The sequence below is a fragment of the Puntigrus tetrazona genome, chromosome 19 (genome assembly GCF_018831695.1).
Source record: "Puntigrus tetrazona isolate hp1 chromosome 19, ASM1883169v1, whole genome shotgun sequence".
Lineage (NCBI taxonomy): Eukaryota > Metazoa > Chordata > Actinopteri > Cypriniformes > Cyprinidae > Puntigrus > Puntigrus tetrazona.
In genome coordinates this window covers 12,294,853-12,322,772 of record NC_056717.1, presented here as the reverse complement: position 1 = coordinate 12,322,772, position 27,920 = coordinate 12,294,853, and the positions used below count along the sequence as shown (strand labels likewise).

Below are 27,920 nucleotides of genomic sequence, written 5' to 3'. Positions count from 1 at the left end.
AACAGCTTATGTTGGAATACAATCAGTGATGATGCTTTCCCTCATTCATCAAGTTGTCAAGTCTTTCCTGAGATTTAAAATGCATATAAAAGCGCTCCATTACGACAAGATGGGAAAGCCGAAGGAAGATGATCTACAAAAACGCCCACCGTGGACTGATCTAATTTCCTGCATTGCTCATATAAAGAACACTTTTGACCTGCTAATCATGAGAAAGTGTCTATGAACAGCACTTGTTATGTAAGGAAGCATGTTCATGTGCTTTTGGCATGTAGCCACGTGTTGATTGCCATTGCGAAGCACGCACAGAACAAAAACTCTCCACCTCATCTTCATATGCAAATGTGAATTCCACAAAGACTGCCAGAGATGCCAGTTGGTCGAGATCAGTCATGAATAAAAGTCACATTTCTGCATTTCAAAGTCTTATCCGTGGCATTAGGACTTACGTGAAGCTGGGCAATACTGAAGTTGGACTTCACAGGGCACAACTCCCATGTTTCATTTTCAAGAAACATTCGCAACTCCTCTAGGCGAGTTCTGCAGGGGTACAAGAAGAAAAGACAAGAGGTAGGCTTTTGTCAGCTGGAGACCCTTTGCCATTCAACTCACTGAAAAAGAAATGGGCTGGCAAAAACAGTGGAAGAAAAAGTTGATCTGCGGAGAAGGTTAAAGAAAGTAATGCTTCAATGAGTGTCAAAGTGGCCTGCTGCTAGACAAGGTCAATGCCAGCAGTGTTGCACAAAATGTCAACATCAAAAATGATAATTCATGCTGAACGCTATGTAAGCACAAAGTGGAAGTCCCAACTAATCTTTAAAGAACACACCAGCAGTTCACATGATCATAAAGTGGGATGAGCACTCAAGACTCAAATGAAGTGTTTGACATTTTAAATACCATCTCAAGGAGAAATGAATCCGTTTTGTCCTCTAAGCCAGAGGGCACAATATATATTGTAATGGCACAATGTGTTAATGGCGACGCAGTGACAGCAGAGATTAAGCATTCAGAGGACTGACAGATAATCGCTTTATGGATGCTATCCAACTGCTTGAATATTCAGAAATAATGGTAAGACGCCCTCTTTCAACATCCTGCATCTCATCAAGCAGAAAAGGTCTTTGTAATGCTGACTATAGCAGCGGGGATGGATTTTTCAGATTGTTTAGTCTGACTAGCTCAAATAACTATAGTTGTTTGCAACGTAATCACCAAAAAGCACGGTAATTCAGATGTTTACAAGCCCCTATTTTTATGGAATGCATTTCAAGTGTTTTTTTTTATGTTTCAGAACACGCAGCATAGTGCGCATGATCTCAATCTGAGTATAATCTTACACTCATTCCTTCCTAGTGAACCACACAAGATTCAGTCTTTAGTGAGCCAGTCAGCAGTTTTGGACAGTATATGCTTGAATGCACAGATGTTGTGAAAGACATGAGCAAATTGAAGAAAATTTACCAGTCTTCCAACCTTTCAATGACAGCTACTCACAGTTGTTGTCTCTTGGCATTGGTTCAAGATATATTATTACTATAGCAACTGATACATATACACCGGATACAGACCACATAATCAGATTTCAACACTTGCACAAGGGCAATATGGAGAATCAAGTGCTATAGATCAGATTTAAAAATCAAATCCAATTTGCCAGCAGCGTGAACAAAGCCCTAGATGGCTATTCTCTCATCATTCTAGTCTCGATGCAGAAATTTGAACACATTTTCAGGTTTGAACGACAGATACTTAAACACACTATTGTCTTTAACAACCTCGACTTTAGATATATTCAAGCTCAATGCTAATATAAAATATTGTCATAATATTTAAATGTGATTTAAATCTAACAATTTCTTGCATTGAAATTATCCTATATGGCCTTAGCGTTGCTAATGCAATGCTATATTGAGAGCTACAGGAACACTGTGACATTGAAACATCCAGATTTTTTAGGCATGTTTGCAGTGTTAAAACATTTGCATGTTTAATTAGTCAATTCAGCACTAAAACAGCATGAACAAATACACAACACTATCAGCGGCTACAATACAGTGCTGCAGGAATAAGTACTTAAACCTGAAAACAAATTTTTTGATTTTTGGTTAAATGTCTCTGGTTAACACAAGCTCAAGGTATTTTCACATTTTGTTCTACAACATAAAACCACTGGTCATTTTTAAACTTTTATGTGTCTTAAAAAAGGCAGTCACTAAATGGATTACTGAGCTTGTTGGGGACGGCAATATTAAGTGCCAACACTTCCAAACAGGTAAACTCAATCAAGTCCATTTTTACAGCATCACAGTATTTTTACTTAGACTCTTGAAAACTCAAAGTTTCCAAATAGTAGATTTTAAAGAAATATTGAAAGAGTTATTGGAAGCTTGATATTGGTGACATTCGACTTTTTATTGGTCATCCGACTGTGACGTAGCTTGTTTATAGCAACCTTTAGCTTTTTACATCTGGCAATTTTATTTAAGCTCCAAAATGAATTTAAAAAGTTGTGTTCATTTCGTGAATGTTACACTGATGACCAATTTGTTCAACATGCCGGTCACAAAGCTTACAGCCTGCAATATCCCACCAAAAATACATAATCACCACAGCACTCTTTTCAATTTTAGCAACTGATGCCAGTTTGGCAATGGGCTATTTATCTTACCTGTGATAGTTCTTAAAATAGTTTACACTCTGTCTCTTAATAGACTCTTGCAAAAGCTCAGACTTGCTGCCGCAGAATTCCTCTCCCACCTGCATCAACCTATAAGTCGGCAAAGAAAAACAAAACAACATACAAGAAAAAAAGTGAATTAGAAAGCGGTTCACTCTTCTAATTAACCCCAAAGAGTTACTTCACATCACATGTCCCAGCGAGGGCAGAAAATGGCACTTCTATTCACACAAGTCAGTGACCCCAAGGCAGGATCAATGCAGAGGGCTGTGGTTTCACACACAAAATGGCCTTTTAATTGAGCCCTGTTAATGGGGATGACTGCACCACCCCTCTTGTTGAGGAACAAGTGGTTTCATTGATGCCCCCTGGCCCCGTTTTCTCTTTAGGGGAGTTTCTCATGAGGCAGAAGGGATGGTGGGGGGAAACGGTGAAGTTGGTCCCCGCAGGCCAATCCAATTAGCACTAATGAGGAAGTTCGTCCCTACCTGCTGATAACATCCAGAACCACAATGAAATCGTCATACTTGAAGTTGGACACGTCTGTTCCCAACAAATAGGCTTTCACTTTCAATTGGACGTCCTGGGGGCAGAGAGTGGAGGGTGAGAGGTGGGAGGGCAAGTCATGAAGCTAATGGAGGAACGGCAAACAAACAGAGAAAGAAACGAGCAAATAAGCGCACTCCCTACCTGCCAGATCCGCGTTAAGCCATGTTCCAGCTTCTTTTTCACATAGCTGCGACCCACGTTAGATTCGTCTGAGCCCTCTGCGCTGGAATCATCTACAAAGACAGAATTCACGGCACAGCTATTTTTAAAAGTATACTCATTATATGCCATTATATCTCAGGGTAGTCTAATACAGTTTGGCAGACAATTTCATCATGTTGCGCATTATCTTCAACCATGATCTTATTTTCTTATAAAAATTGACTTAAATGATGAAATGCTACATTTATACGGCATTTTCATCAAAAGCATTCAAATTGAGTAATGCAAAATTCTGCAACAGTCACACGTGAAATGTCTGGTGGTCTAAACCATTGGAACCAGCAACCATCAAACTGCTCCACTGTGTCATCAGCTGAAGATGTCCGAAATCGCATTCAAAACATTCACACCCGAGAAAATGGATCAGAATAGATTGTGTTTGCACCAAGCGCTCCCGACTCTCTGGCAGCTGCAGCAAAGGCAGTCACGATTACAAGGACCTTGACCCTGAAATTTGTTTGAGTGCTATGCTAATACACTGACAATGACATTTTCTTACAACATGGGTGCCAAATATAGTTCAATTTCATACTTTGCCGGTTGTGCAAGTGGCTCACGGCAATGAGGACCACATGGAACCATATACCAATTATAGATTGCTCCAAGTAGGCCTAAATTTCACAATTGTTTCCAACTCTGGTGAATATCAAATAACCCTACATGTGTTCAGTATTAATGCTATCCAAATCAAGAGAGCAGGCTAGACTCTCTGTCAAATATGTTGTTTGATTAACAATCAGACAAAATTTGTTTTCCAAACTAATTATACATAAAATACAAAATTGCATATTCTTTTAATGTATCAAACACCGTTACACCCAATAAACATTTCAAAGTTTATAACCTCATTAAAAATGTAATTAAATTTGGCCTGCATAAGGTGTCTTGATTTTCAAACTATAATGAGTCTGACACTGTCTTACAATGATCAGACTGATAACAAGCTCTTCCTGTAACAAAGCAGCTGTCGCTCCTCATCAGGGGAAGTGTTCATCCAGACATACCAAAGTGAGTTTAATCAAAGAGGACACCTATCATCAAAATTTACCACCTAGATGTGCATCATCAATCCTGACAAAAGCTTTGCCCATTACGTAACGTGCACCAATCTAAACTGAAACAGGAAGCTTAAAAATCAAACTTCTGTGTCAGTTCATTGTGAATTCATAGTGCTGCTTTTCATTGCTTTGGTCATTATGTTTCCACTCTAATGTAAAGAGAAGGATACTTACTATGAGAATGATGATATGACCCGTGGAGCTGAGCACAGCAAGAGATGAATGTATTAGGCGCGTGAATGTGGGCGACCGATCTTAATGTCTATATACGCACAGCGTGACTGAGAGTGACTAAATACAAAAGCCCTTCAGGTGGGATTTATTCTGGACTGATACTCCAGCAGGCTCTTAGTGATACAACATAATTATCGTGTCATTGATGAGCAGATTATACAAACAGTTCAACCTCAGCACTCTCGCTGCAAGTCATCTTTAGAGAAAACAAACAAGCACGAACCTCCTGTGCAAAAAGCTAGTGTTCAAAACAAACACTTCACCTGTCTGCCTTTTCTTGCCAAAGACCACTAAACCCTTCATACCAACATGTGGCATGTTTGCTAAAGCCCAAACTTTGGCAAAAACAAAACATAACAAACAGCATAAAATGTACAACGCAAAACAAAACAAAACCAAACAAAACACAAACTAAAAGAAAAAAAAAAGATTAATTTAGCTAAACTAAACTAAAACAAAACAAAAAAACATCAAAAATCAATACAAAAAGGCACAGGGTGAGAGAGAACCTTAGCATATTCACGATAAAAATAGAGGGGCTAAAGTCAATGTGCAGTGAAAGAGTGGGACGTTCATCAACTAAACTGTTTTGTGTCACCCTGTTCTGAAAACTTAATTGCGAGCATTATCCCACACCCTGACATATGACGTTCACAGTCAATCTCAGTTGGTTTGAGAGCTTGCCGCAATTTTTCACTCAGGAACCACCTATTCTGTGATGGAAATTTGCAAAATGGCATTACATAGAAACATTGTGAAGTTAAGCCGAGAAAAAGCACTGGTTCCAACATTTTTAGGAATGATTGGACACCAGATTTGGCGTCCTGTTGGTGGAAAATGGGTAAATGAAGGCACAAGTATTGAGAAAGCTTCAAAGAAGAGCTGAGCTCCAGTGATTGATGACATTTTTAGCGGATGCTCAGCGTAGCCAGCAGACGAATGTTTGGCGCTCAGAAAAGAGAGCTTTTATATAGGGGAAGAGTGTTTTTATATAACAGCTCTCGGTTAAACCCCAGAGAGACACAGTCATCACTCAAGAGTTGTGTCTGTGCAGGCTTCACGTCATCTTAGTAGCACCGGAAAGAAGAAAATAACTTCCATAGTAAAAACAAACCAGCTTTAGATTTTATAGTAAGTGCCCAAAAACATTTTTCTCTCATGTATACTTTAAAAACTAGATTTGCATCATGCTTCAGTTCATCCCGTCTTGCTTTACTTGTACAGATCACGACTTCAGCTGCAGAACAAGCAAAACATTGATATTTCACAGAGGCTAAACCCACAGAGCTCCAGGCTGCCTTTACCCTTTTCCTCGCTCATAACATGAAAGATTTTATGAAGTCCATATCACTGATGGGAACCTGCCTGAACCCCAGGAGGAAAGCACGTTCACACAACGTATCAGAAAATAAATTAGGTGGAAGAAACGGTCGGCGCGTGAGCAAGTAACACCTCAGAATGTCACATGACAGCAACCAAACAGTTAATTCTAACCTCCCAAGTTTAATATCTTCACACTGAACTAAAATGAGGGGAAAAGGAGAGGAAAGAAGATATTAAACTGGGTTGGGGGAAGAAAAAAAAAAAAAAAAAAAAAAAACTTCCTGTGAGACCTGGCTTATACAATTGTGATAACAGTATCAGCTCAAACGCTTTCACTCAGTGAAGTGTATGGAATACTGAGTGTGCTTAAATGCTAAATCTTACACGGATTATGCTTAAAAAACCCAACAATTTAAAAAGTGCTTTAAATGCAAATGTTGCATATTTGGTCATACGTCAAAATATGCGTTAAGTGTAAACCACAACAACAAAAACCTAATCATTTCAATCACAATTTTCTAATCTGACATATTACTGAGCATCAATCTAAATGGACTCATTGATAAGACTGTAACACTTGTTTCCTGGAATGATGGCTGCACGAGATGTTCGCTGTCAAGCAAACGTGTGGTGGTTTTTAATCAAGGATGTTCTACATATGACCTCATTACATTGACTTCGCGAACAGCAGAAGCTGCATTAAGTAGAGAAGAAGAAAACAGACCCTTTCTTTCTGCTCATGATTATATCTATGCATTTGTCCAGAAAATGTAGAAGCAGGATCAATAACATGCAATTTAAGAGTGACAGTCCCGTGACAGAAAAATCGTTTTTGCACCTGGCCCTATAACTATACAGTAGGGTGTAGGGTATTATTACTAACATTAATATAAATAAATATAACCAAATCAAGAAAAAGCTTTACTTTAATTTATATAATAATATTTTTGAATTTCAGAAAAAAAAATGTAATGCAAAAAATCTAGTTAAAATTGTAAAAGGGGACGATGAAAAATATGAAACATTCTGTAAAAAAATATGGAAGAAATATTACTATGTAAAAACAAGGTATAAATGGTATATATTTTTACATTCATATGTGGTCTCCAACATTTGGATCCTGCTTTCTAAAATCTAAAACATCCCATCTGAACCTCTCCATTTAAATGTAAAGAAAAAAAAACCGAAAGGTGTTTCTTTATATGTCCAACAATGTTCGGTGGCTGAAAATGAAGTTATTTTTTAAGCTCCTTTCATTAAACCTGCAGGATCGGAGCTTCTGGAGCCGAATCAAAGAGCTCCTTGGCTCCTGACAATAGAGTTGGACTTTTCCCCAATCATTTCAGTCCATGAGGAGTGCAGCTATGCAGAGCCACAGAGTAAATCACTGCAAGCCAACTGCTGGAGAGGACAAGAAAAATATCGTCTCCCTGGAAGCGGCTTCTCACACATACACACAAACCGGAGCGGAATGAGCACACATTCGCTCCCACTCAGGCGCGCACAAACAGGCAACAGCACATTGTAGAGATTTAGGCATCCCAGGGAATTCTTGGGAAAGGAGAGGGGCAGACTAACCGGACAGGCCGTTCGAGGAAGAATCAATGAGGTGAGGAAAATGCAGAACATGAACCGAGCAGCGCAAGAAGCCAGAGCCCTCTCACTAATGATCGCTAACACGCAGGAGTTCTTTAGAGCACGAGTAATGAATTTATATTAGAAGCCGGATGCGTCTAAAAGTGTCTTTGGTTTGACACGCTGCCATCCGCGTTCACTCCCTTACATCTAACTGAACCAGGACCATGGAAGACGAACGTGCTTTTTTTTTTTTTTAGTTTATCTGAATTGCTGGCACCACTGTAGCTTGTTTATACACGCACGTACACACTGCAAAACATAAAAAAAAATTAAATATATGGTGACACATGCAAATATAAAGCAACCTAATAAACAAAACACAGATGCTTTTGAAAATTAAATAAGTTATTGTAGCCCCACCCCGTTTTAGAGCTGCTTTTGTTGTTTTCTGTCTTCCGATTGCATTTCCACACTGATCTCATGGATTTATGAATGAACCGCTTATTTTAACATCTTACTGCTCTACTGACATTTGTTAAGACATTTGCTTTAAACATTACAATGCTCACGATGCTTTCTCTACTCTACAACACAAATCTACTTTACCAGCTAAAATTACCCTAGACAGCGATGCTACAGAAACATACAGAGCTACTGCTCAAAGATGTTTAAAGGCTACTTAAATATGGCGACATGCTTGTTTTGCTGGAGAATAGGGTCAATCATTTAAAAACACAAGTCTCTTATGCTCACCACGGCTGCATTTATTTGATCCAAAATACAATAAAGATTGGAAATAATAATGTGAAATATTATTGGGATGTATATCTACAGTAACTACAGTAATTTATTCCTGTCGTGGGAAATTTGAACATTTAGATTATTAAACATTTAATGCTACTAAAACAAAACAGCTGTGTTGTTTATGGTGGATTTTGGTGGAAACCGGCTTACTGTACCAATTTATTACATCCTTAAAAATAACATATATATATATATATAAGTCTGAGTCAATCCAATTTTTGAAATGGAAGTGAATGTTAATACACACATTATATTACCAGTCAAAATGTCACCTTTGATCGTCACCTTTTGTAAAATATTCAAGTCATGTAATTAACAAACATGCAATTACTTCAATTAAGCGTAGATTGACAACCCTAATATGTCATGTGCAACTCCTCACTAAGAATCATCTTCTCTGGCAGCTCTTTATCTGCAGCTTATTCAGGAGGGACATCAAGGGTAAAGTGACATTGATTACTCATAACCTTTCTTCCTGGCAAATCTGAAAGGATGCAGGTGTATAAGTGTAATTCACTATGAACAGCAGGAAATAGACTTCTATTAAAAGATGGTCATTAGATTGTCAGATTTTTTTTTTTATTAGAAGCTAATACAATTTAAAGGAATATCATGAGGAGAAGCACAAAAGAGATGAGAGGCAAAAAAAACTAAACCAGCAAGTTTTTGATCAAGGCTGACAGGACAGTCTGACACTAGAAGGATATTTTTTAGCAAGTATTAGAGCTCAGTTAGTTCAGCAGGATGCAGGGGAACGTTGCAAAAATAATTCACTATTAATGCCGCATTACATCTCCTAAAATAACCAAAAACATCTTGATCATGTCAAGAACATCCCACCATTGTTTAAAAACATTTCAGGTCAGCTTAAATGATTCAGAATTAAGTTTGAGAAAACAAAACCATATATTTTTCCTGTGGTGTAAACACATGGCTAGAAGAGAACAAGAAAACCTGACCTTCTCACTCTAGAGAACCCTGCGTGAAAACAACATACTTAGACTTTAGCAAGATCTTTGACTTTATCGAGTCAAGTATCAGGACATTTCTAACTTCCAAGCTGAAAACATGTAACCCAAGAACAATCCACCAGCTTTTTCAAGTTAAGATATGCATAACTGAAGCCCTGCTTTCTTCAGTCTTAAAGTGGTGATTTTGTGCTTAGAAAGGATCATCCAAAAGCAAAAATCATATGGTCAGTCTTTCCAGTAAATCTGTTACTAGACTGAGACATGAGGGAGGCATTAAATACAAAAATGGCTGAAATCCTCACTTTGAATGTGCTCGTTCACACTTGACAGTCTCGTAATAAAGACAAATGGCGGAATTGTTTAGGAACAAGAGCAATGCATGATTTACTGCCTCGTTCAGAGAAAGCATCTTTCCCAAAGTTCCCAGTTGCTCCATTCCCTCTCAACAGAGCCAAACCTCTAAAGCAGGACCTTCAACCAAAGTTACAACATCTTCGTCCTTTCTTACTCAAGCACAGATACGCACAACCAAAGGGGAGCAGCTGAGCTTTCTTCACAATCAATCTAAATTGCAAACCGAACCCTAAAACTGTTTCTGAGAAAGACCCTGCCAAATCAAAGCCTAACTTGCATTCTAATGAATTACTTTCGACCAGTTTTTCCACACATGGCTGTTAGTGATTATACACCTTGTGAAATTAGATAGCAAAGCAAGTCACAGGCCAGCGGAGGCAATTTACCTGTTGATAGCTCTGGAAGCTAAGAAGAGGCAAGTGAAGTCATCTTGACACGGACCAAGATGAATACTATAGGCAGCCGCACGCAACAAGAGGTGTAATAGTCAATTTCACACAGGGGTTGGTGCATTATTTAATGTTTCGGACACACGTATGAAGTAAAGCATATCAGTCTCCTGAAATACTGTGCTCACTGCAGAACAGAATATCAACTAGACATATGTAAATAAATTAGATGTTCAAATTTTCCCCAATCATCATTAACATTCACCCTTTTAAATTATGAAATGCAATCTCATATTCAATACTATTTAGCTTTAAATGAAGGTTAAGGTAATATTTTCTGATGTTTGAAGTTCAATTAGCTAATGCACAAGGTGTAACAAGATAATAATCACAGCTTTAGAAATTTGTAAATCTTATTTACATTTCTTGAAATTATTTGTAAAATTTATAAAGCACTTATAAAGTTATATATATAAAAAAATTAATAATGCATAAATTACCATTAACCAAAATGAATGAATTCTGTATTATTTTACGCACTGTAAAATAAATAAATAAATCCATAGATTTGACTAAATTTTGGCAGCTATGGTTGCCAGAATCATTTTGCAAAAATATGCAATGCAATAAATATTAACAACAAAATGACCAAAGTATGATGAAACATAAAACTGTAATGTACATAAATTATAACAAAAGATTTTATTACAGATGATTATGTAAACAAAATACTTTGAAATGTTTTTAATTTTTAGTTGATTGTTCTTTTTTACCTCGAAAAACTTAACAGTCTACAACATTTTACTATAAACTTACAGGAACTTACTGTTAACCTATAAAACAGTTTTGTACAATATTGTACAGTTAACTTTACACTTTTTTTAAACTAATGTATAGGACCTTGTCGTAAAATGTCACCAGTTAACTATAAAAATTAGGTAGTATCTGTAGTGCATAATGAACTCCATTATCATTTTAAGTAAATAACATCATTTAATATAGTAATTAATGATATTTATTTTTTTAAACACTCCTGGCCTGGTTTACTTCGGGTGTACACTAAGCATTTTTTTCATTTACAGAATTAAGCTAATTTCTGTGGAAATCAACACTGTCACAAATACCATCAACAGAGGTCAAAACGTCATTGAAAATTCAAGTCTTTACTGTAAGATACATACAATCGGGTATTAAAAAACCAAAAGCATGTCAGCATAGCATAGATTGGCCTTCACCTTTCCCCACTCTCCCAGTCTCCCATGAATAATCATTTATCCTCATTTGGAAAGCTGTTTCTACTCATTTGGCGGGCGGCCCTTGAAATTTAGCATACTCCATGTTCAAAAATAACAGCTTCTTAGGAGTAGGTGGTATTAATACAAAACTGACAGGTTTAGTGTAGCGGCCATCAAATTCTAGGAAATGCATTCATCCATGCCATTGACGGAAGGTTAAAGTGCCCCCTCAGGCAAAAGATTAGTCAAGGGCACTACTGTATTTTGATCCAATAAATGCAGCCTCGGTGAGCACAAGAGACTTCTTTTAAAGAATTCAATAATTTACACGTTATGCTTCTTGGGTGAAGAGGAATAATTAAAGTCACCTCGTAGAGACTTTTTGAAGGAAAAATATACCTGAGCTATGTGGAGTAACTGATGACACAAGCAAAAATTCAGTGCCTATCCTCAATAAGGCCAGGCACTGTCACAGTGTCCTCTGCCTTTCCATAGCCTACAGGCCTGCAGATTAGAGCAGTCACTTAGTCGAAGAAGCAGCTATTGAATGCGGGAAAGAGGAAAAAAGAACTGAAAGAAATGGGCAGGAGATGAGAGAACGCCTTAAGAATATAAACCATCCATCAGGGCTGCAAAATACATGCAACAACTGATGACTAGCAAGTACATGTTACACTCTGTGTCCCCATAATGTCTCGATCACAAATATTTCTTGAACTTAATCTGTCGAATATTTTAAGCTAAATATATACAAAGGAGCATGACAAATGAGTATAAGCCTGTAAGATTATTTTACAGAGAGAGTTCTAAAAATTCGAATGCAGTTTCTCTACATGGCATTTTTCGACTTATTTATTATATTATTATAATTATCACCTTAAAACAAGATATAATAAGAAAAATTGCATGTGGCTTTTTTTCAGTATAATTCAACATATTTTATTGTTTTTGTTGTTATTTGAGACAAAATACTGATTATACTTTTTTTTTTTTTTTTTTTTTTTTTGCAGTGTAGATAAGGCTAAATAATAGATTAAGATGAATAAAATCTTGAGTGTTCTTTGTATTGTTCCACTGGCAGACTTTCCACTTGTTTAAACATAAAGCTTGCTCAATGCATATATTAAGTAAAATTGTAAATTTTTTTAAAAGCCGTTTTGGCAGAGTAAAACCTGAAACATTATGACTATGCTGGAAGTAATTGTTCTTTAGAGAACTAGAGAAGTACAAAAATGTGTGTATTGCTTGGCTTACTGTATATTATCTACCCGAGTTACAGCAAATGCGAACAATAAATTAATAGCAGGAGTGGAGTTCGTAAAAACACGCAAAAAAATAAAATACACTGCGAGTACAAGACAATTTGAAGTAGCAGAGAACTGTCTGTGTTAAAAATCAGAAGAAAATACCGGTTTTAAAGAAAATACTTCCATTAAAACAAATAATTCATGTCCCTCATTTAGTATTTATAGAAAATACCCACAGACCCACCATTACCTACAACAACAATGCCTGTTCTGTACACTTCCCTCTGTAGAGGTTATTAGGGTACTTTAGAAAGGTTCAATGAATTTCCAATGACAGACCTAACCAAGAACAAGCACCAATCTGTTTCAGCACTTGCTCACTGACCTCAGAAATCGAAGCGGAGGCAAGACAGAAAGGGAAAGTTACAAACTACACTGCAGCAAGCTAACAGCGCAGCGCCCCTTTCAATTACCTGCTCATTCTCCCTGGATTACAGCACACAACAAAAGCCATTTCCCCTAAATATACACTATAAAAGCACATATTTAATGCTTAGAAATCTAACCATCACGGGTAGTGAGCACCCTAATGAATCCCCAGCTCTTTCTAATAAAACTGATTCAGAGTTACCGACCTCCAGACAGTTTAGAGAAACACAAGAGAACTCAGAGAGTTGCATCGGAACACAGATAAAGCCAAAGAACATAAAAAGTACAAAGAACTGAAAATAAATACTATTACTGTCAGAAATGATGAATTGTAGTTCACGTGACATGATACTCCAGAGTTCAAATTTGGCTTGGGACACTTACAGATACTATGCCCTATATTTTATCTTAAATTTTCCCACTTCTATCAATACCATTAAAATCTCATTAAGTAATTGAATTAATTTTTAAAAAATCCAGTATCTTTCCCTTTATGAAAACAATTAAGTTACTCAAATTTCATAAAATATTATTATATAATGACATTTTAATTATATTAATAGATATTAAATTAATATTAAATATTGTACTTCAGCTAGTTTCCAAAGGAAATGAAATGAGTACAAAAGTACTAAAACTTCCTCTAAAATATACATTTAAATTAAAAAGTACAATAATATTATCCCAATGAGACTAAAACAACACAGAGTTATTATATCTAACCGTCTAATTCCACTGGCATGTTTTGACAACTACAACAAAAAAAACTAATGCAAAAAAATATAATATTTAAGGTAAAACAAATTCACAGTTTAGCTAAGGTATTTCATCTCGTTTCATCAAGAATATTTATACTGTAAACCAAAACCAATTTACCGCTGGAGAATTTTTTTCTTTCCCAAATGCCACATGTACAAGGAGGCATTATGATATGGAATATGGAGTGTTAATATTTCAGCTTGCTTGAGCCTGATATCTGAACAGAGCTACTGATTGTATCATGGGAAGTCGTTTTGATGCTCTGCTTGGTGCCATTGTTGTTATTGTTCTGCTTTTGCTGACTATCTCCGCATGACAGCTCTGGCCCAGCATCTGGAATTGCGCCTTGATTGTCAGCCAAAAACTATATTACTGGCACATGTCATTTTGAATCTTCATGTTTATTCAAGACGCAGTTTACCCGGAAAAAAAAGAAACCCATGACTCTACAGAGCTGCCAACAGTGAGTGATTTTGCTTACCCGCTCCAGGAGTCGCCTCTTCTTCTTTGTAGTGCTCATCGTGCCACTGCATGGTCAGATGGTAACTGAGCATCACTTCCCACAAAGCCTTGCAGAGGTCAGTCAAGCAGGGGATGTAGCTGTCTGTAGTAATATGCTGGGGTGAGAAAGATAAAAAAAAAAAAAAAAAAAAAACATTTTGATTTCCATAAGCCTCTACAGTTTCAAAAAGAATAGAACAACACTTCAATACAAAAAGAAAAAATTAAACTTTGCCATTACAGGAACAGTTTAAAACTGTAAAAATGTGTTTTTATTGTTTTTACTCCACGTATACATATACTAAAATAAGTAAATTCATGTAAAATTACCAGGTGACAAAAAAGATCCTGAATCTATATGCATTGAAATGATCAGTAAGAGCAGAACTCATCCCAAAAATATATATTTTAAATTTGTAAAAATAAAGACACCTAAACACTTTGACACCCTAAAAATACAAATACAAACAAAAGATCTGGCGAGGAACTCCGTTTAGTGTGACACTGTGTGTCTCAGATGTATGTTCATCCTTAAATCTAGCTGTAGAGACATTTGGAAAACAGTAAATCTGACATTGAGGGAGCATGAATACACCAGAGATAATGATTGACCTGCTGTGGACCTTAATGAATATTTACCATGCGATCAATCCTTCAAAACCTCTGAGAATCTCTAGCATTCCTTGGAACGCTATAATTAGAAATAATACCATAGAGACAACAAAACAAGCTTCTGTCTGGGATGCGAGACTCTATATCAAATTGGGAGGTGGGCTGTGCACAAAGTAAAATACAGTTTGAATCAACTTTGACTTCTGTGACACCGGCGTTCTCGGAGGAGCTGACATCCTTCCTTTGGTCAGTGCAATTTGTGGCCAGGGAAAGCTGACATAAACTTTGCCGTGTCTAGAACCGCTGCATTGCCGACTCATCCATACAAATATTCATCAGTGCTGTCAGCAGTGAGATGCTGGAGCTCTATCTCTGCCTTTTCTTCTCAACCAAGCTTGGAAGCTCTGCAAACTGCTGGAGCCTGGTAAATTACGACCGGCCTGAGGCTCGCCGAGGCTGTTTTTGAAGGCAAGGGAACAGCACATAGCAACACAGCCTCCAGCTGTGGAAAAGCTAACAGTTTTTACGCTTTCGTTACAATTTATGTATTACCGTCATCACTTTTTACTACCGAGCCAGTGTTGCTGCAAGGCTTATTTGTAAGTTTACCAATGGACTCTGTAAATTAGGCTCTACCACAGAAGACTTTCAGCTTCTGATTGTCTATTGCCAAACATTTACTTAATCAACTTTACTGAAGCTTTACTCGGGATACGATTGAGGTCACTGCGTAGGAACTTCAAATATATGAACAACCTTTATATAGCTATTGGCATAGGCATGTTTCCAGTTCATGCGTATAGTCTATGAGAATAAAAGCGTAAAATAAAACTTTGCTAAGGGATACTTTTAAATTGAATTGTCCACTAAATCTTGAGACATCTGAAAACAAAATGTAGCACAACTTTACCTGCCATTAGTTAATAAAATTAGCTCATTTGAAACTAAAATGGTTTTACTAAAGATCTCATGCTTGCAGTGCTACTTTTATTTGATAAGAAATAATCAAATAATATTGACATATTATTACCAATTAAATAATGCTATTTTTTTTTTTTTTTAGATTTTAAAAAATAACTTATTCCTGCAATGATGAAAAATAATTTTTAGCAGTCAGTACTCTAGTATTCGGTTTCACATGAATGACAATCTTTCATCACAGTTTTGCATCTGACAAAGATAAGTAATAGGCAAGGAAGAAAAAAAGAAAAAACTAAGAAAACGGAAGCTCCCAAACAATGAATTCCTTTGAGCATAAACCCGTTTCAGGCCCGTTTTGACTCTGTACTTAACCAGTGCGTCCAAAAAACCCATCAAAGGTTTCCCTCTATTTTAAGAAACACTTAAGCTATGTTTACGTGACAAATGATGTAGTAAAAAACTAAAATGTTTTCCTTTTCATTTTTTAAAAAAGTACGTAAAGTTCACGTATAAGCGACAACATTTTCACAATGATTCGAGTTCACACATATCTGCAAAATTGGGCAAAACCTCTGTATTACGCATGCCAGGTCAGTAGTTGGCGCTGTCATCTTGTAACAGTACTTGTAGAGAAGTGACGATTATATGATATATTGGTTGTAATATTGGTGAAGTAAATCTACACTTTGCAGAAAAAGCTTTAGTAAACTTTTTAGCAGCAACAATAGTACCATGTACTCTGACATTGCTGTGTTTGTTTGTGCTTGCCTTTAAACGTGACATGCACTGCACATGTCAAGATTCCCATACTGGGTGTTTACACGGAAATGATAACGGTGGCATTTTCAAATGAAACCCATTTTTTAGTCGCCGTCGTCAACGGACAGTCAAAATGCAAAAAAAGTTTCCAGTTTTGGCCGAAAATGTTGTGTACACAGCCCTTCACCCTAAGTCTACGACTTAAAAATCACACTCATTGAACAAATTGAGAGTTTAAAACAAACAATCAAATGAATAAAACACTCATTCACTTTTGCATTCAGATGCTGAGACACAATGCGACCTGATGCGAGTGGCTGCAATAAATCTAATTAGGCCTGTGCTGCATACAGAAAAAAAGCTTTGGGCATTTAGAGGTGATTCATCATTTACGGTAATTCTGCAGTAACAGATAAACAAGCTCATATGAAACCATCCCACACAACTCATTATACTAGAGCGGCTCCGACTAATGCAATGAACTGTGGCTCAAGTATTATACTGAAGGAAATGTGTAACATTGCCAAAGCTGCCAAAATGTAATACCCAGGGCCGAAAGCAATAATTATATGAGCCATTCCTCTCATTTGAAGTTGATTAATTGTTTTGGACAGCTTCATCCCTTCTTTGAATAAAGTTGTATGGCTGCCATCACTGAGTGTAAGGAGATACATGGATGCTCAGCTGGATTAACACCGATCCAGTGGTTACTACACAAGACGTATAGTACACTAATTGATGTCTAATGACTCCTGTAGGTGAGCAGAGGAAAAAAGTCAGCCATCTCATTCAAACAATCAATCCCTCAACCTCTCCAGATGACTTCCTGCTATTGGGATCGAGGTATTGTTGCCTGGCAACTGAGCGTTGGTGGAGAGAAAGGATGATAAATGTCTTTCTAATCTCAAAGGAGTCTTATTAGACAGACAGATGGACATTTATAGCTGATATTTTGATAAGAATGTTTCACGCTCTGTAAGGGATTCAGGCAGGTGCAGAGAAACCGAATCAGGTCAGTGACTTCATTCAGTGGTGAAGTGGGAATTAAATCCAAAAACATGAAAGTTCTTTCATGTACTTTTGATACATTTTCTCCCTATAGTCTCAAAAGATGTTACTGGGGTTGTTTCAGTGCTAATTGCAATTTGCTCCTTAAAAAAAAAAAAAAGAAATGAAATGCAGAGTACGGTCCTGGGCAGCAGAGGTGAACACCTTTCTAAATACAAACAAATCATACCTATTGTCAAATATTACTGTAGTAAATATCTTAAAAGTGCAGGAGGAGGAAAACAAATTGAAGGGGAATATGCTGCATCCCTCAGCAGGCGGTAAACCTATGAAGTCAGCAAATCTCTGTGGTGTCTTCTCTATCATAACCATGCTCAAGAAGTCACACCACAGATGGCAGAGCTTGCAAGGCTCAGCCAAGATCAAGGGTTTTCTAGTTTCTCGGGAACAGGAAATTAGGATCACATACTATTTGTAATATTAGGCTATTTTATTTTTGTTTTTAAATATGCGCTTTTCTGTTTTTGGCTGTTAATTTTTTTATTTTTTATTTTTTATTTATTTATTTATTTATTTTTAATCGCTGGTCCTTTATTACTTACACCCACATACTTTTCAGAGCTACATCCCAAATGGGTTAAAATGCTTAAAAGGCTTAAATGGTTTAAAAGAGCAACATGTGATGCAAATGTCAAAATGTATTATTTTGCATTATGCATAACGGCAAAAGTATTTTTTTAGGTCATTATATAGTACTGTGCAAGGAACTGCATGAAAATGTCATAATTTTTTACAAATTTGCCCCTGTAATTATAATGCGTATGAAAAGAAATATAAGCAGTTGGTCAAGTTGAGTCATGCATTTCAACAAGTTTTGAAATAAAACAAAGATTATTGGAGTATGTTTTACAGCAAAACTATTTCTGTTTTTTACTTCAAAATATCACGTTTAATTTATCCTTTTACTTGCCGTTTTTTTCAATTCAAATTATTTTAAAGGAGACCTATCATGCCCCTTTTTGCAATATGTAATGTAAGGCTTAAGTGTCCTCAGAATGTGTATATGACGTTTCAGCTGAAAATACCCTGCAGATCATTTATTATAATTTTGAAAAATGCCGAATTGGAGGCAGAAACATGCTTTTCATGCACGTCTCTTTAAATGCAAATAAGCTGCTTCCTCACGCCCCCTTTCCCATAATAGAGCTGTGCCTTTAAAACTTGTCCCACAGAATTCTCGCGCAGAAAACAAAAAAAAAAATTGCTCTGAAATTAGGCATTTAAAAGCCGTATCAGTTTAAAGTTCTGATATACGCTTTTCTGAACGCAAAGCAACTGGCTGTTCTCTTATGTCTTATTGCTCTTAAACTGTCAAACGCACAAGTTTATATTAAAAACACATTAAAGTCAGTTACGTCAGTTTGGGTTGGTAGATGCACCAGCGATCTAATTATAGCACTTAAATACGAAAAACATTTAAAATTTACTAGCAATTTTTGAGTGATGGTTGTTTCTATTTTCTTTTTCTTCCCACCGAATGAGCTTGGGTTGTATGAACCACATACACAGTGACATATTTATCTGATTAATTCAGTAACGACAGTTCATCTTCCCACATGATTATCAAACAAAGGGAGGATAATTAGTCTGGTGTACGACTGGTGATTAGAAAATAGCTCAGGACAGATTTAAAATCAGCTTTGGAAATCCGTCTGTGCGCTGCTAAAATTACAACAGTTTCACTAAGAGCCAGGAGTCAATGAGGCACTTTCTACCCAAATACTGATCTCTTACATCCTCCAGAGAGAGAAAACTGCTGTGGAAAAAAAATGATCTGACCCGATTCTTTACAAGGGTTTAATGAAATGCAAGTCCATTTCTATAAACGCCCTTACCTGAGCTTTAAATCTAACTCTGCACTTTGGAGGAACATAAGGGGGAAACATTCAACCCGCTGCATTAGTATGCGATGTCCACGAAAAAACGACAACACATTTCTCGATTTAGCACGACATGATGCTCTAAATATTAATGTGCAGTCTCATCCTGAAGTTTGCAACCTTCATTCATCCTTTAGATTAGATTGGGCCAAAATGCCTACTTCATGTCAGGTCTCATACTCAATGAATCTGAAAACTGCTGTATGTGCGGCCTTCCTTATTAGCTACATCAATGTAGCTTCCCTGCTGTCTTAATGAACATAATCAATCAAACGTTGCCACGTTTGGAACTTCCACTGACAAAACTCTGCGTGCAGTCCACGTTTGAGAGTCAGTTCTCAAAATGTGGCATCATCAGAGACGGCACAGATAACAGTTTGCACATATTTACTACTCAGGGAGCTGACAGTTCAGAATATGACAGCTTGATAGCACAGAATAATAAAGACAGCAAGACAGCTCAGAAGATAATTGCTAAAGCTATTAATATAACTAGGAGCGGGAAGTGAGAACTGATTCTCATTCAAAATTCATGTAAAAAAAAATAAAAAATTCAAAGGGATTTCCTGATGATCGGTACCATTAACTATTCAGCAACGTGCAACACTGCCACAAAATCTATACACTGAATGCATACTGCAGGACCGGTTCTGTGCAATTCCTAAATAATATGCTTGTGCGCAGACTTTTATCGCAACCCAGCAAAAAGCAAAACTCACTAAACTGTTGCAAAATCTGCATGGAGAAATGTTTATGCCTGAAGCGAAAATCCATATCACATGTACTCACATGTTTAAAAGACTTGACTTGTCCATGTAAAAACATCAAACAATGTTAATAAGTACTGATTTTCAGTCAAGCAGACAGATCCCTAAATAAATTAGGTTCTTTTAAATGAAATTAAAAGCACAAATAGTCTTCCAACCAAATGGGTCTTATTAACTGGTGCTTTTTAATGAATCTAAATCATACAGCACCAACAGAGAAGTCCGATTCTCAAATAAATTACTCTTATAAACTGGTTCTTTTTAATAAATCAAAAGCAGAACATGACAAGTCAGTATAGTTTGATTTCCAAAAAGGCATTTTTTTTAGTGAATCATTTGCAAAAGCAGATTATTCTGTTTTAACAATTCTCAGAAATCATGTTTTTTCATTGTGCATTCCAATTAATCTCAATCGAACTGCAGTTGGGTTATTTTGAAAGGGTAAAAAAAAATAACTGAAAAACTAACACAGTAAAACAAAAATATGATTACTGAGTTTTCCGTTTTTGCAATTAAACTCTTCATACAGTACAAACACTGCCTTTTCCAATTATGTTATTTTTGTTAAATCGAATGTTTAAACCAAATTATAGTCAGAATAGTTCAGAAATATTAATATGCACTTATTCTCCAATGCACATCCTGTTAAACAATTATAAACGGGATTGTGTGATGTATAGTAGAGATACATGAGAATGACCTTTTGTAGAGATAGAGAGGGAGGTAAAGAGAAGCTGATGTGATTGGCACACTCTCATACAGTACTCGTGTTCAGCTGCAAGGTCAATAAGCACTAGGGACCATCGAGAGCTCTCCATAATAAGAGTGTGAGGGATTCATTCAACTACACTGATGGTAAATAACACTGATACTCATCTATGACGTAACTTGCAGCGAGTGCGCGATTTTTACCTTTCTTGATGTTCACAAACAGGGTCTTTCTCACTTCTGTTCATCTACCTCACTCATCGCCCAAAGCTGAATTTGGAGAGCACAGGAGATCTCTGAAGGGACGGGATAATGATAGTTTCATGTAAAATTCATGTAGCACTCTGCATTATGATGTGACCTTTGGAGCGTTCCAGTTACGCTGCATTTTAATTCCCACGCTGTGGTTCAAAGTTCAGGACTGAAGTGATTGTAATTAGCATACCTCTCGTCGTGTTTACTTTACGATGACTAGACGCTCAGGAGAGTTTGAGAGCCGGAAGGATGACGCATTGCCCACGGTGCTCAAGACAAATTCATCCGCAATATTTGCCTCGTTGCGAGATGTCAATAAAAAAAAATCTTGGAAAATCTGTCTCGAGGCAAAACCCAGATACAGGATTCATTTTCTTTCTCCTCCGGAGGTTCAAAGGGGCACCGTATCCAGAACAGAAACCGAAATGAGCAACGCTGCATCTGATTGACAAAATAGTGTTTTTTGCATATGTTTCAAAGCAACGTCTCAGAGAAGGAAAATCAAAAGATTTTATCAGCTGAGCAGACACCCCAGGCAGCGTCAACCCGTGTCTGAGTGTTAAAGGCATAGCACATGTTGCTAAATTTCACAGTGCTAAAATATGTATATGGCCCACACAAGCATTCACGTCGCAGCACGAATCTGTCAGGTTGCCGCTTATGAGATCAAAAACAAAGTTTGGGAGGATTGGACTGGGTGTCAGACCAAGGCAAAATGAGACCGAGCGAAATGTTTGAGGTTGGGAACACGTTTTATGTTTTTGATTGACGTTCATTTGATGTAAAATACACCCGGTATATACAATATAAAATAACAGCTTTTAATTTTAATATTTAATAATATAAATTATTACCGTGATGACAAAACTACATTTTCAGCAGCCACTTCTCCAGTCTTTAATGACACATGATCCTTCAGAAATCATCCTAATATGCTTATTTGCTGCTCGAGAAACGTTACATAAGCTTAAATATTTTGTGGAAACAGCTATGCTTTTTCCAGAATTCCTTGATGAACAAAGCATTTGTTTTTAAATATATATTTTTTGTTCTTAGTGTCACTTTCAAATAATTTAATGCTTCATTGCTGACTGTAAAAAATAAATAAATAAATACATAAATAACAATAATTTCTTAAAAATCTTGGTGACCCCAAAAATCTCAAAACAAAGCTTCCTTACCAAATCATTCGCTTGCTTGGCATTAATGCTAAGCGCATTGAGTTCTGTGCAAACATCTGTTGATCGTACCAGCTGAACTTGAACATAAGGGCTATGTTTTACCTCAGATCAGCAGATATAATAATATTCCCTTCTGACACTCAAATATAGTACAGCCAGGTGCAGCTAAGCCTACGCCAACTATTTGAGCTCTGTGCCAATAGTAGATTGTAAAAAGACTCCACACACTTCAACTCTAGACGTGGAATACAATGTGCATATTAATTATAAATAAGTGAAATCAGGGCTATTAATCCTAAAATGCTATGAAAGCGAGATAAATGTTAAACAAACAGAAAAATGGAGTGGAAAAAACCTGTTAATGGGTTAATGTCAAATATGACTTGTTCGTACAAATATGCACTAGCATGACCATGGTCATTATTTATTCAACAAGGATGTGTTAAATTGGTCACAAAAGCATTCTATTTTAAACAAATGCTATTTTCACAACTATACACAGCACTGATAATAATAATAATAAGAAGAAGAAATGTTAAATCAGCATGTTAAAATGATTTCTGAAGGATCATGCGACACTGAAGACTGGAGTAAAAATCACAGGAATAGATGTGCATCAAAGAACGGGTTAATTCAAGAATGAATCGCATTTTTAAATTACTATTAAAATAACGTAATACATTCAGAATGAATTAAATCCAGATTCAAAGAGTGCAAAAATACAATGTTACATAAATTAATGGCTACAAACGTTCAGTTTAATATAAGAATCATTATCAGTAGTGCTCCATCTACTGGATGAGCTTAATATTATTTATCAATTCTAAAATCTCCCACATGTAATATTATGGGGTAATAAAATGCCCCAGAAAAAGATAACTGCAATTCTGTTTGTAATCTAAAGGTTCAGTGCCTCTATACAAATGCAAATGAGAATTTTAGTATCCAGTCTGAAGATCCACCGCTTTTTGTGGTGAGTAGCTGTAAGGTGCTTGGCAGAGGCTGAATTTTTTTTCTGATAAAACTCAAATTAATTGCTTCATGGTTTGCTCATGAATGAGATCTCCTGTCCCGTTCACTACCGCTCAATACGTTTCCCTCGCTACAGCTAGACAAATATACGTCATTTCCAAACGCAGGAATCCAACCTATTTTACGCCTGTCTAGCGCACAATGAGAAGTTAACCAATGAGCGATTTCAAGCTCAAGAAGTGGATTTGGATTACAGTGACTTTTGGAAGTGACCTCTGCGTGCGTTGGCCAAATTTATCTGATTTTCTCTGACATCAATCAACAGGATGGGAGAATGGATGGAGAACGGACGTACCGTGCAAAGGTCCTTGTATTGCATCTTCTGGAACTTGGTGTCGGCGTTGCCGGCGCACAACTCTACGTATCCCAGCACCACCTGGAAGACAGTGTTGTGGATGGCCTGAGTGAAATGCATGTGCAGCTGATCCATGGCCGTCTGGGGAGAAAGAGGAAAAACAGGAATGACTGAGTAACACTGGATCATCTGTAGGAAGAGCTATTTTTTTTAATTTAGGAGCAGTTTTATATAGCATATTCACATCAATAAAAAAAAAAAAGAACATCTTTGCATATTGAAAACCTGATGTATTGACCTTTCTCAAAAGAACTGCTTTCGAGCTAGCAGCTTTTCTTCTCACAACAATTATGCTTTCACAATCACAAAAAAAACCCAATGAGGTTGTATCCTAAAAAAAAAAAAAACACAAACCACTGTAAAAAAATAAATAAATAAAAAATAAAAACCTACAAACAAAAAGTTTCCATACACATTTATCTATTAGAGAAACCATTAAATGACTTTTAAACAGCCTGATTTCTTCCTTAATTATTATTTTGTAATGATTAAATCACATACAAAATAAAAGTTTTTGTTTACGTAATATATGTGTACTGTGCATATTTATTATGTATATATAAAGACATAAACAGTATATATTTTGAAAATATTTATATTTACATTCTTATATTAAGTATATTAGTCAGTACATTAGAATGAATTCTGAAGAATCTTGTGACTCTGAAGACCTGCTTAAAATTCAGCTTTGATATGAATAAATTACAATTCAAAACAAATTAGAATACCATTATCTTAAACTGTAATATATGACTATATTGCCTTTTGATTTTTTCTTTTTTTTTTTTTTCTCAAATAAATGCACCCTTGGTGAGGATAAAAAAAAATCTTACAGCATATAGCCATACTGGACAAAATATTGTTATATTCTTGCTTAAAGCATTAATTATTTTTAACGCCGTTCCAGCATATGCGGCTATTTTCATGGAGGGAAATATTAAGGCTGAATTATATACTTTTTAAAATGTGTTTTTGCTAAAAACTCTATTTGACTTAAAAATCTCTTGAAAAAGAGTTAACTGAATAAAAAAGTTTTGCTATAGAGTATGTAAAAGAATAATAAAAGTATTCTCTGAAATCAAGTCTTGTAAGTGTACTTTGTTCTATGGATGTTCAGATTTTTTTTTTTATTTTTTTATTTACTGGAAACTAGAAGAAAATTATATAATAATGTATTGTCCTTGCCAAAAGGAGCTTTGTTTGAAGGTAAAACTTCTGAGTAACAATAGACCTGGCTCACAGGAGATGAAACATTACCCAACAACATACTGAAGCTCAGCACGGTCCCAATGGGAAAAGAAACAGCTTTGCTACAACTTAATTATGCTTCTTCCCTCTCGCTTTCACTGCTTCCATCTTCCCTCAGACATCAGCGCGTCCCTCCCTTGGCTTGGACTGAACTCAATCAATCCTAAGGGCTATCGGGATATTCGCATTCTCCTGCGGGTCAGTATGTTTAAAAGCAGGTGAAAATATTACTATACTATATTTTTCAAACGTAGTTAAATGAAAACGATGGCGCCGATCGAGTCATCAACTTTTTCTGCATTTGTTCTGTGAGGAAAAAGATTTTTGTAAAAATAAAACCAAAAACATCAAACGTAATAATATATTAAATGTACTGAGAAAAACGAGCAATTACATCCATTAGGTAGATTAAAAAAAAAAAAAAAAAAAAAGAAAAACAGAGAAGATGAAAAGATGGAGAATTAGATGTGCAGTCATTAGGCTAATTGCTGAGTTCATGGGATAGAGCCTGAAAGAACAGCAACTCTTTAAAGGCACAAACAACAATTTTAACGAATGACGTACAGACTGAAACAAGGCTGGCATTTCATTTGTTTTAGACTTTGAAGCTGGATGGTCAGTAAATTAATAGAAAAAAGCATGTTGGAACATCTCGGTCATATCCGTATCCGTGATGAAATATCCATCTGTGACGTCTCTTTAGAGTTGTGAAAATGAATTTCTATGAGAAAACGTACTTGAAATAATGGCAAAGGCCACAGAAGTGAGCTACTGCAGGGAAAAGTGCATACCCCAAGTACAAAGTAGTGAAAAGTCAGAACGATAGAACATTGATGATTTTTTTCAAATAAGGGTTTTTTTTTTTTCCCAAATGTTAAAATGTTTAAAATAACACAAATTGAAAAATAGCTATTTATGCAGTTTACATTGTAATATGTGAACTGCGGATGGCGTTTTAAATTAGAAAATGACTCAATTCTAAACAATGGTTAAAAAAAGAAAAGCACTAACTGTGTTAACCTTTTATGGTGTATCATTCTACAGGAACGTGCAGGAATGAGAAAAAAAAATATGTATATAGATTTTGTAGATAGAGTAATAAAATCAGATTTGTTATATATACACTAAACAGTTATTTCTTTTTGATTCAATCTGATAAAAGTGTGATATTCTAGTGATGACACACACATAAATCCACTATTAAAAAAAAGTTAATTTTAAGAGTTTCTGGCAAGAAGGTACTTGTTTAGACTTGCTCTGATATGCTGCATGTTTCAGAGTGAAGCAGCGCTGTGCTCTTTGACACGCAAGCATCTCGGAGCAGCTTGTTTCACAGTAAATAAACACTGCTATAATTATTAGTAGTAGTAATATTAGCAGTATTAAACACTTAGCTTCTACTTTACAATATTATTTTTAGTAGATGGAGGGTCGGTATTGGCAAAACAGCAATTATAATCAAGAACTGAAGTCAGAGGTTCGAAAGCAAACAGAATTTAGTCGCAGTTCAAAGCATAAACAAATCCAATCTGCGATCCAGAGATATTATTGTGAGCAGGAAACCAAAAGTCTTTGGGTTCTGGGGAAGTATGGTTGCAAAGCTGAACTTTTAAATTTTAAAGGATTTCAACTAAATCTTTTTTATATTAATTCCGACAAAATCCATCCATGAATAGTTCATTAAAATATTTTAGTCAAAATTATTGCACTTGCTTTAAAAAATAATAAATAAAAAAAAAAAAAAATTTTTATAAAATAAAAAAAAATAATAATATTCTGTGTAATATTCGGTGTAGTTTAAGAACAAGCTGTTTTGCAAAATGGAAAGACCTAAATGACTATGAATTAATCAGACAAAATAGTTCAATTACGCACTGAAGAAACTTCTCAAAAAAACATGCATAAGCAATATGCCGTACAAATCAACCACATGACATTAAATACTAAGTTAATTTCCATAATAATTTTTTATTGATTTTATCAATTACTTGTTGCATTGGTAAAGTTCCCAAAAGCTTCTCGTTCTTTTAACAAGGATTTGAACATGCATCCCAGTTAAGTGTCCTGAATCACCTAATAATCTCTTCAGCCAGCGAATGACCCTCTCGGGGGTCTCCAGAGAGCGGACTCTCGAAATCAGAATCTGTTTAAAGGGTTACATATGAATCACACATCATGGAGACGGTCCTTCAGTAATTACGGGTTGAACGGCTTAAACACCCTCACTCAATAACTGCAGATGAAACTGCCATAGTCTGGACGGCAGACGGCAAATAAATTAAGTTCTTAGAGGTGTGTTTGTGTGTGTGTGTGTGTGTGTGAGACCTAGTGAACGTATATGAATAAACACATCGCAGCTGCCATCTACCCGAGAGGCTTTGGTGATCAAAGTGACATGAAGAAGCCTTTTTCAGATGAGACCGGGGACGTCTCAGGATGCACATACTTGCATACTCAAACACAGTCAGGCAGATGGACGAACAACCACAAAGAAATGCTTACAGACACACAAACGACGTATGATTTGGATACGATTCGATTTCTGAATAACTGAGGTGCCGAACTGACAGAAAATAATACTTATATATACATAAAATCTGTGTTAACCACATAATGTCTTGATAGCACTATTTATACAATATATCTAAATTAACTCATTAAGTCAACATAGACTAAAATGTGTGATTATTAAGGACAGAATTTACTCTGGTGAGGTGACTGACTGACATTCACCTGAAAACATTAGATTCACCCGCTGGGGGACAACGTAGATGACGACAGAGGAAAAGCTCACGGACTGC

At 36.2% G+C, this 27,920-nt stretch overlaps 1 protein-coding gene across 2 annotated transcripts in view; it reads right to left on the bottom strand.

Moving 5' to 3' along the window:
- vps50 (VPS50 EARP/GARPII complex subunit) overlaps positions 1 to 27,920 on the bottom strand; it is a 102,097-nt gene that overhangs the window by 44,277 nt on the left and 29,900 nt on the right. For both annotated transcript variants that reach the window (XM_043217854.1, XM_043217855.1), the window contains exons 12-17: positions 23,812 to 23,952; positions 14,314 to 14,449; positions 3,371 to 3,462; positions 3,169 to 3,263; positions 2,672 to 2,770; positions 450 to 540 (exon numbers count right to left, since the gene is read on the bottom strand). In XM_043217854.1, the coding sequence (XP_043073789.1) occupies positions 450 to 540; positions 2,672 to 2,770; positions 3,169 to 3,263; positions 3,371 to 3,462; positions 14,314 to 14,449; positions 23,812 to 23,952 (654 nt within the window). The remainder of the gene's footprint in view (positions 1 to 449; positions 541 to 2,671; positions 2,771 to 3,168; positions 3,264 to 3,370; positions 3,463 to 14,313; positions 14,450 to 23,811; positions 23,953 to 27,920) is intronic.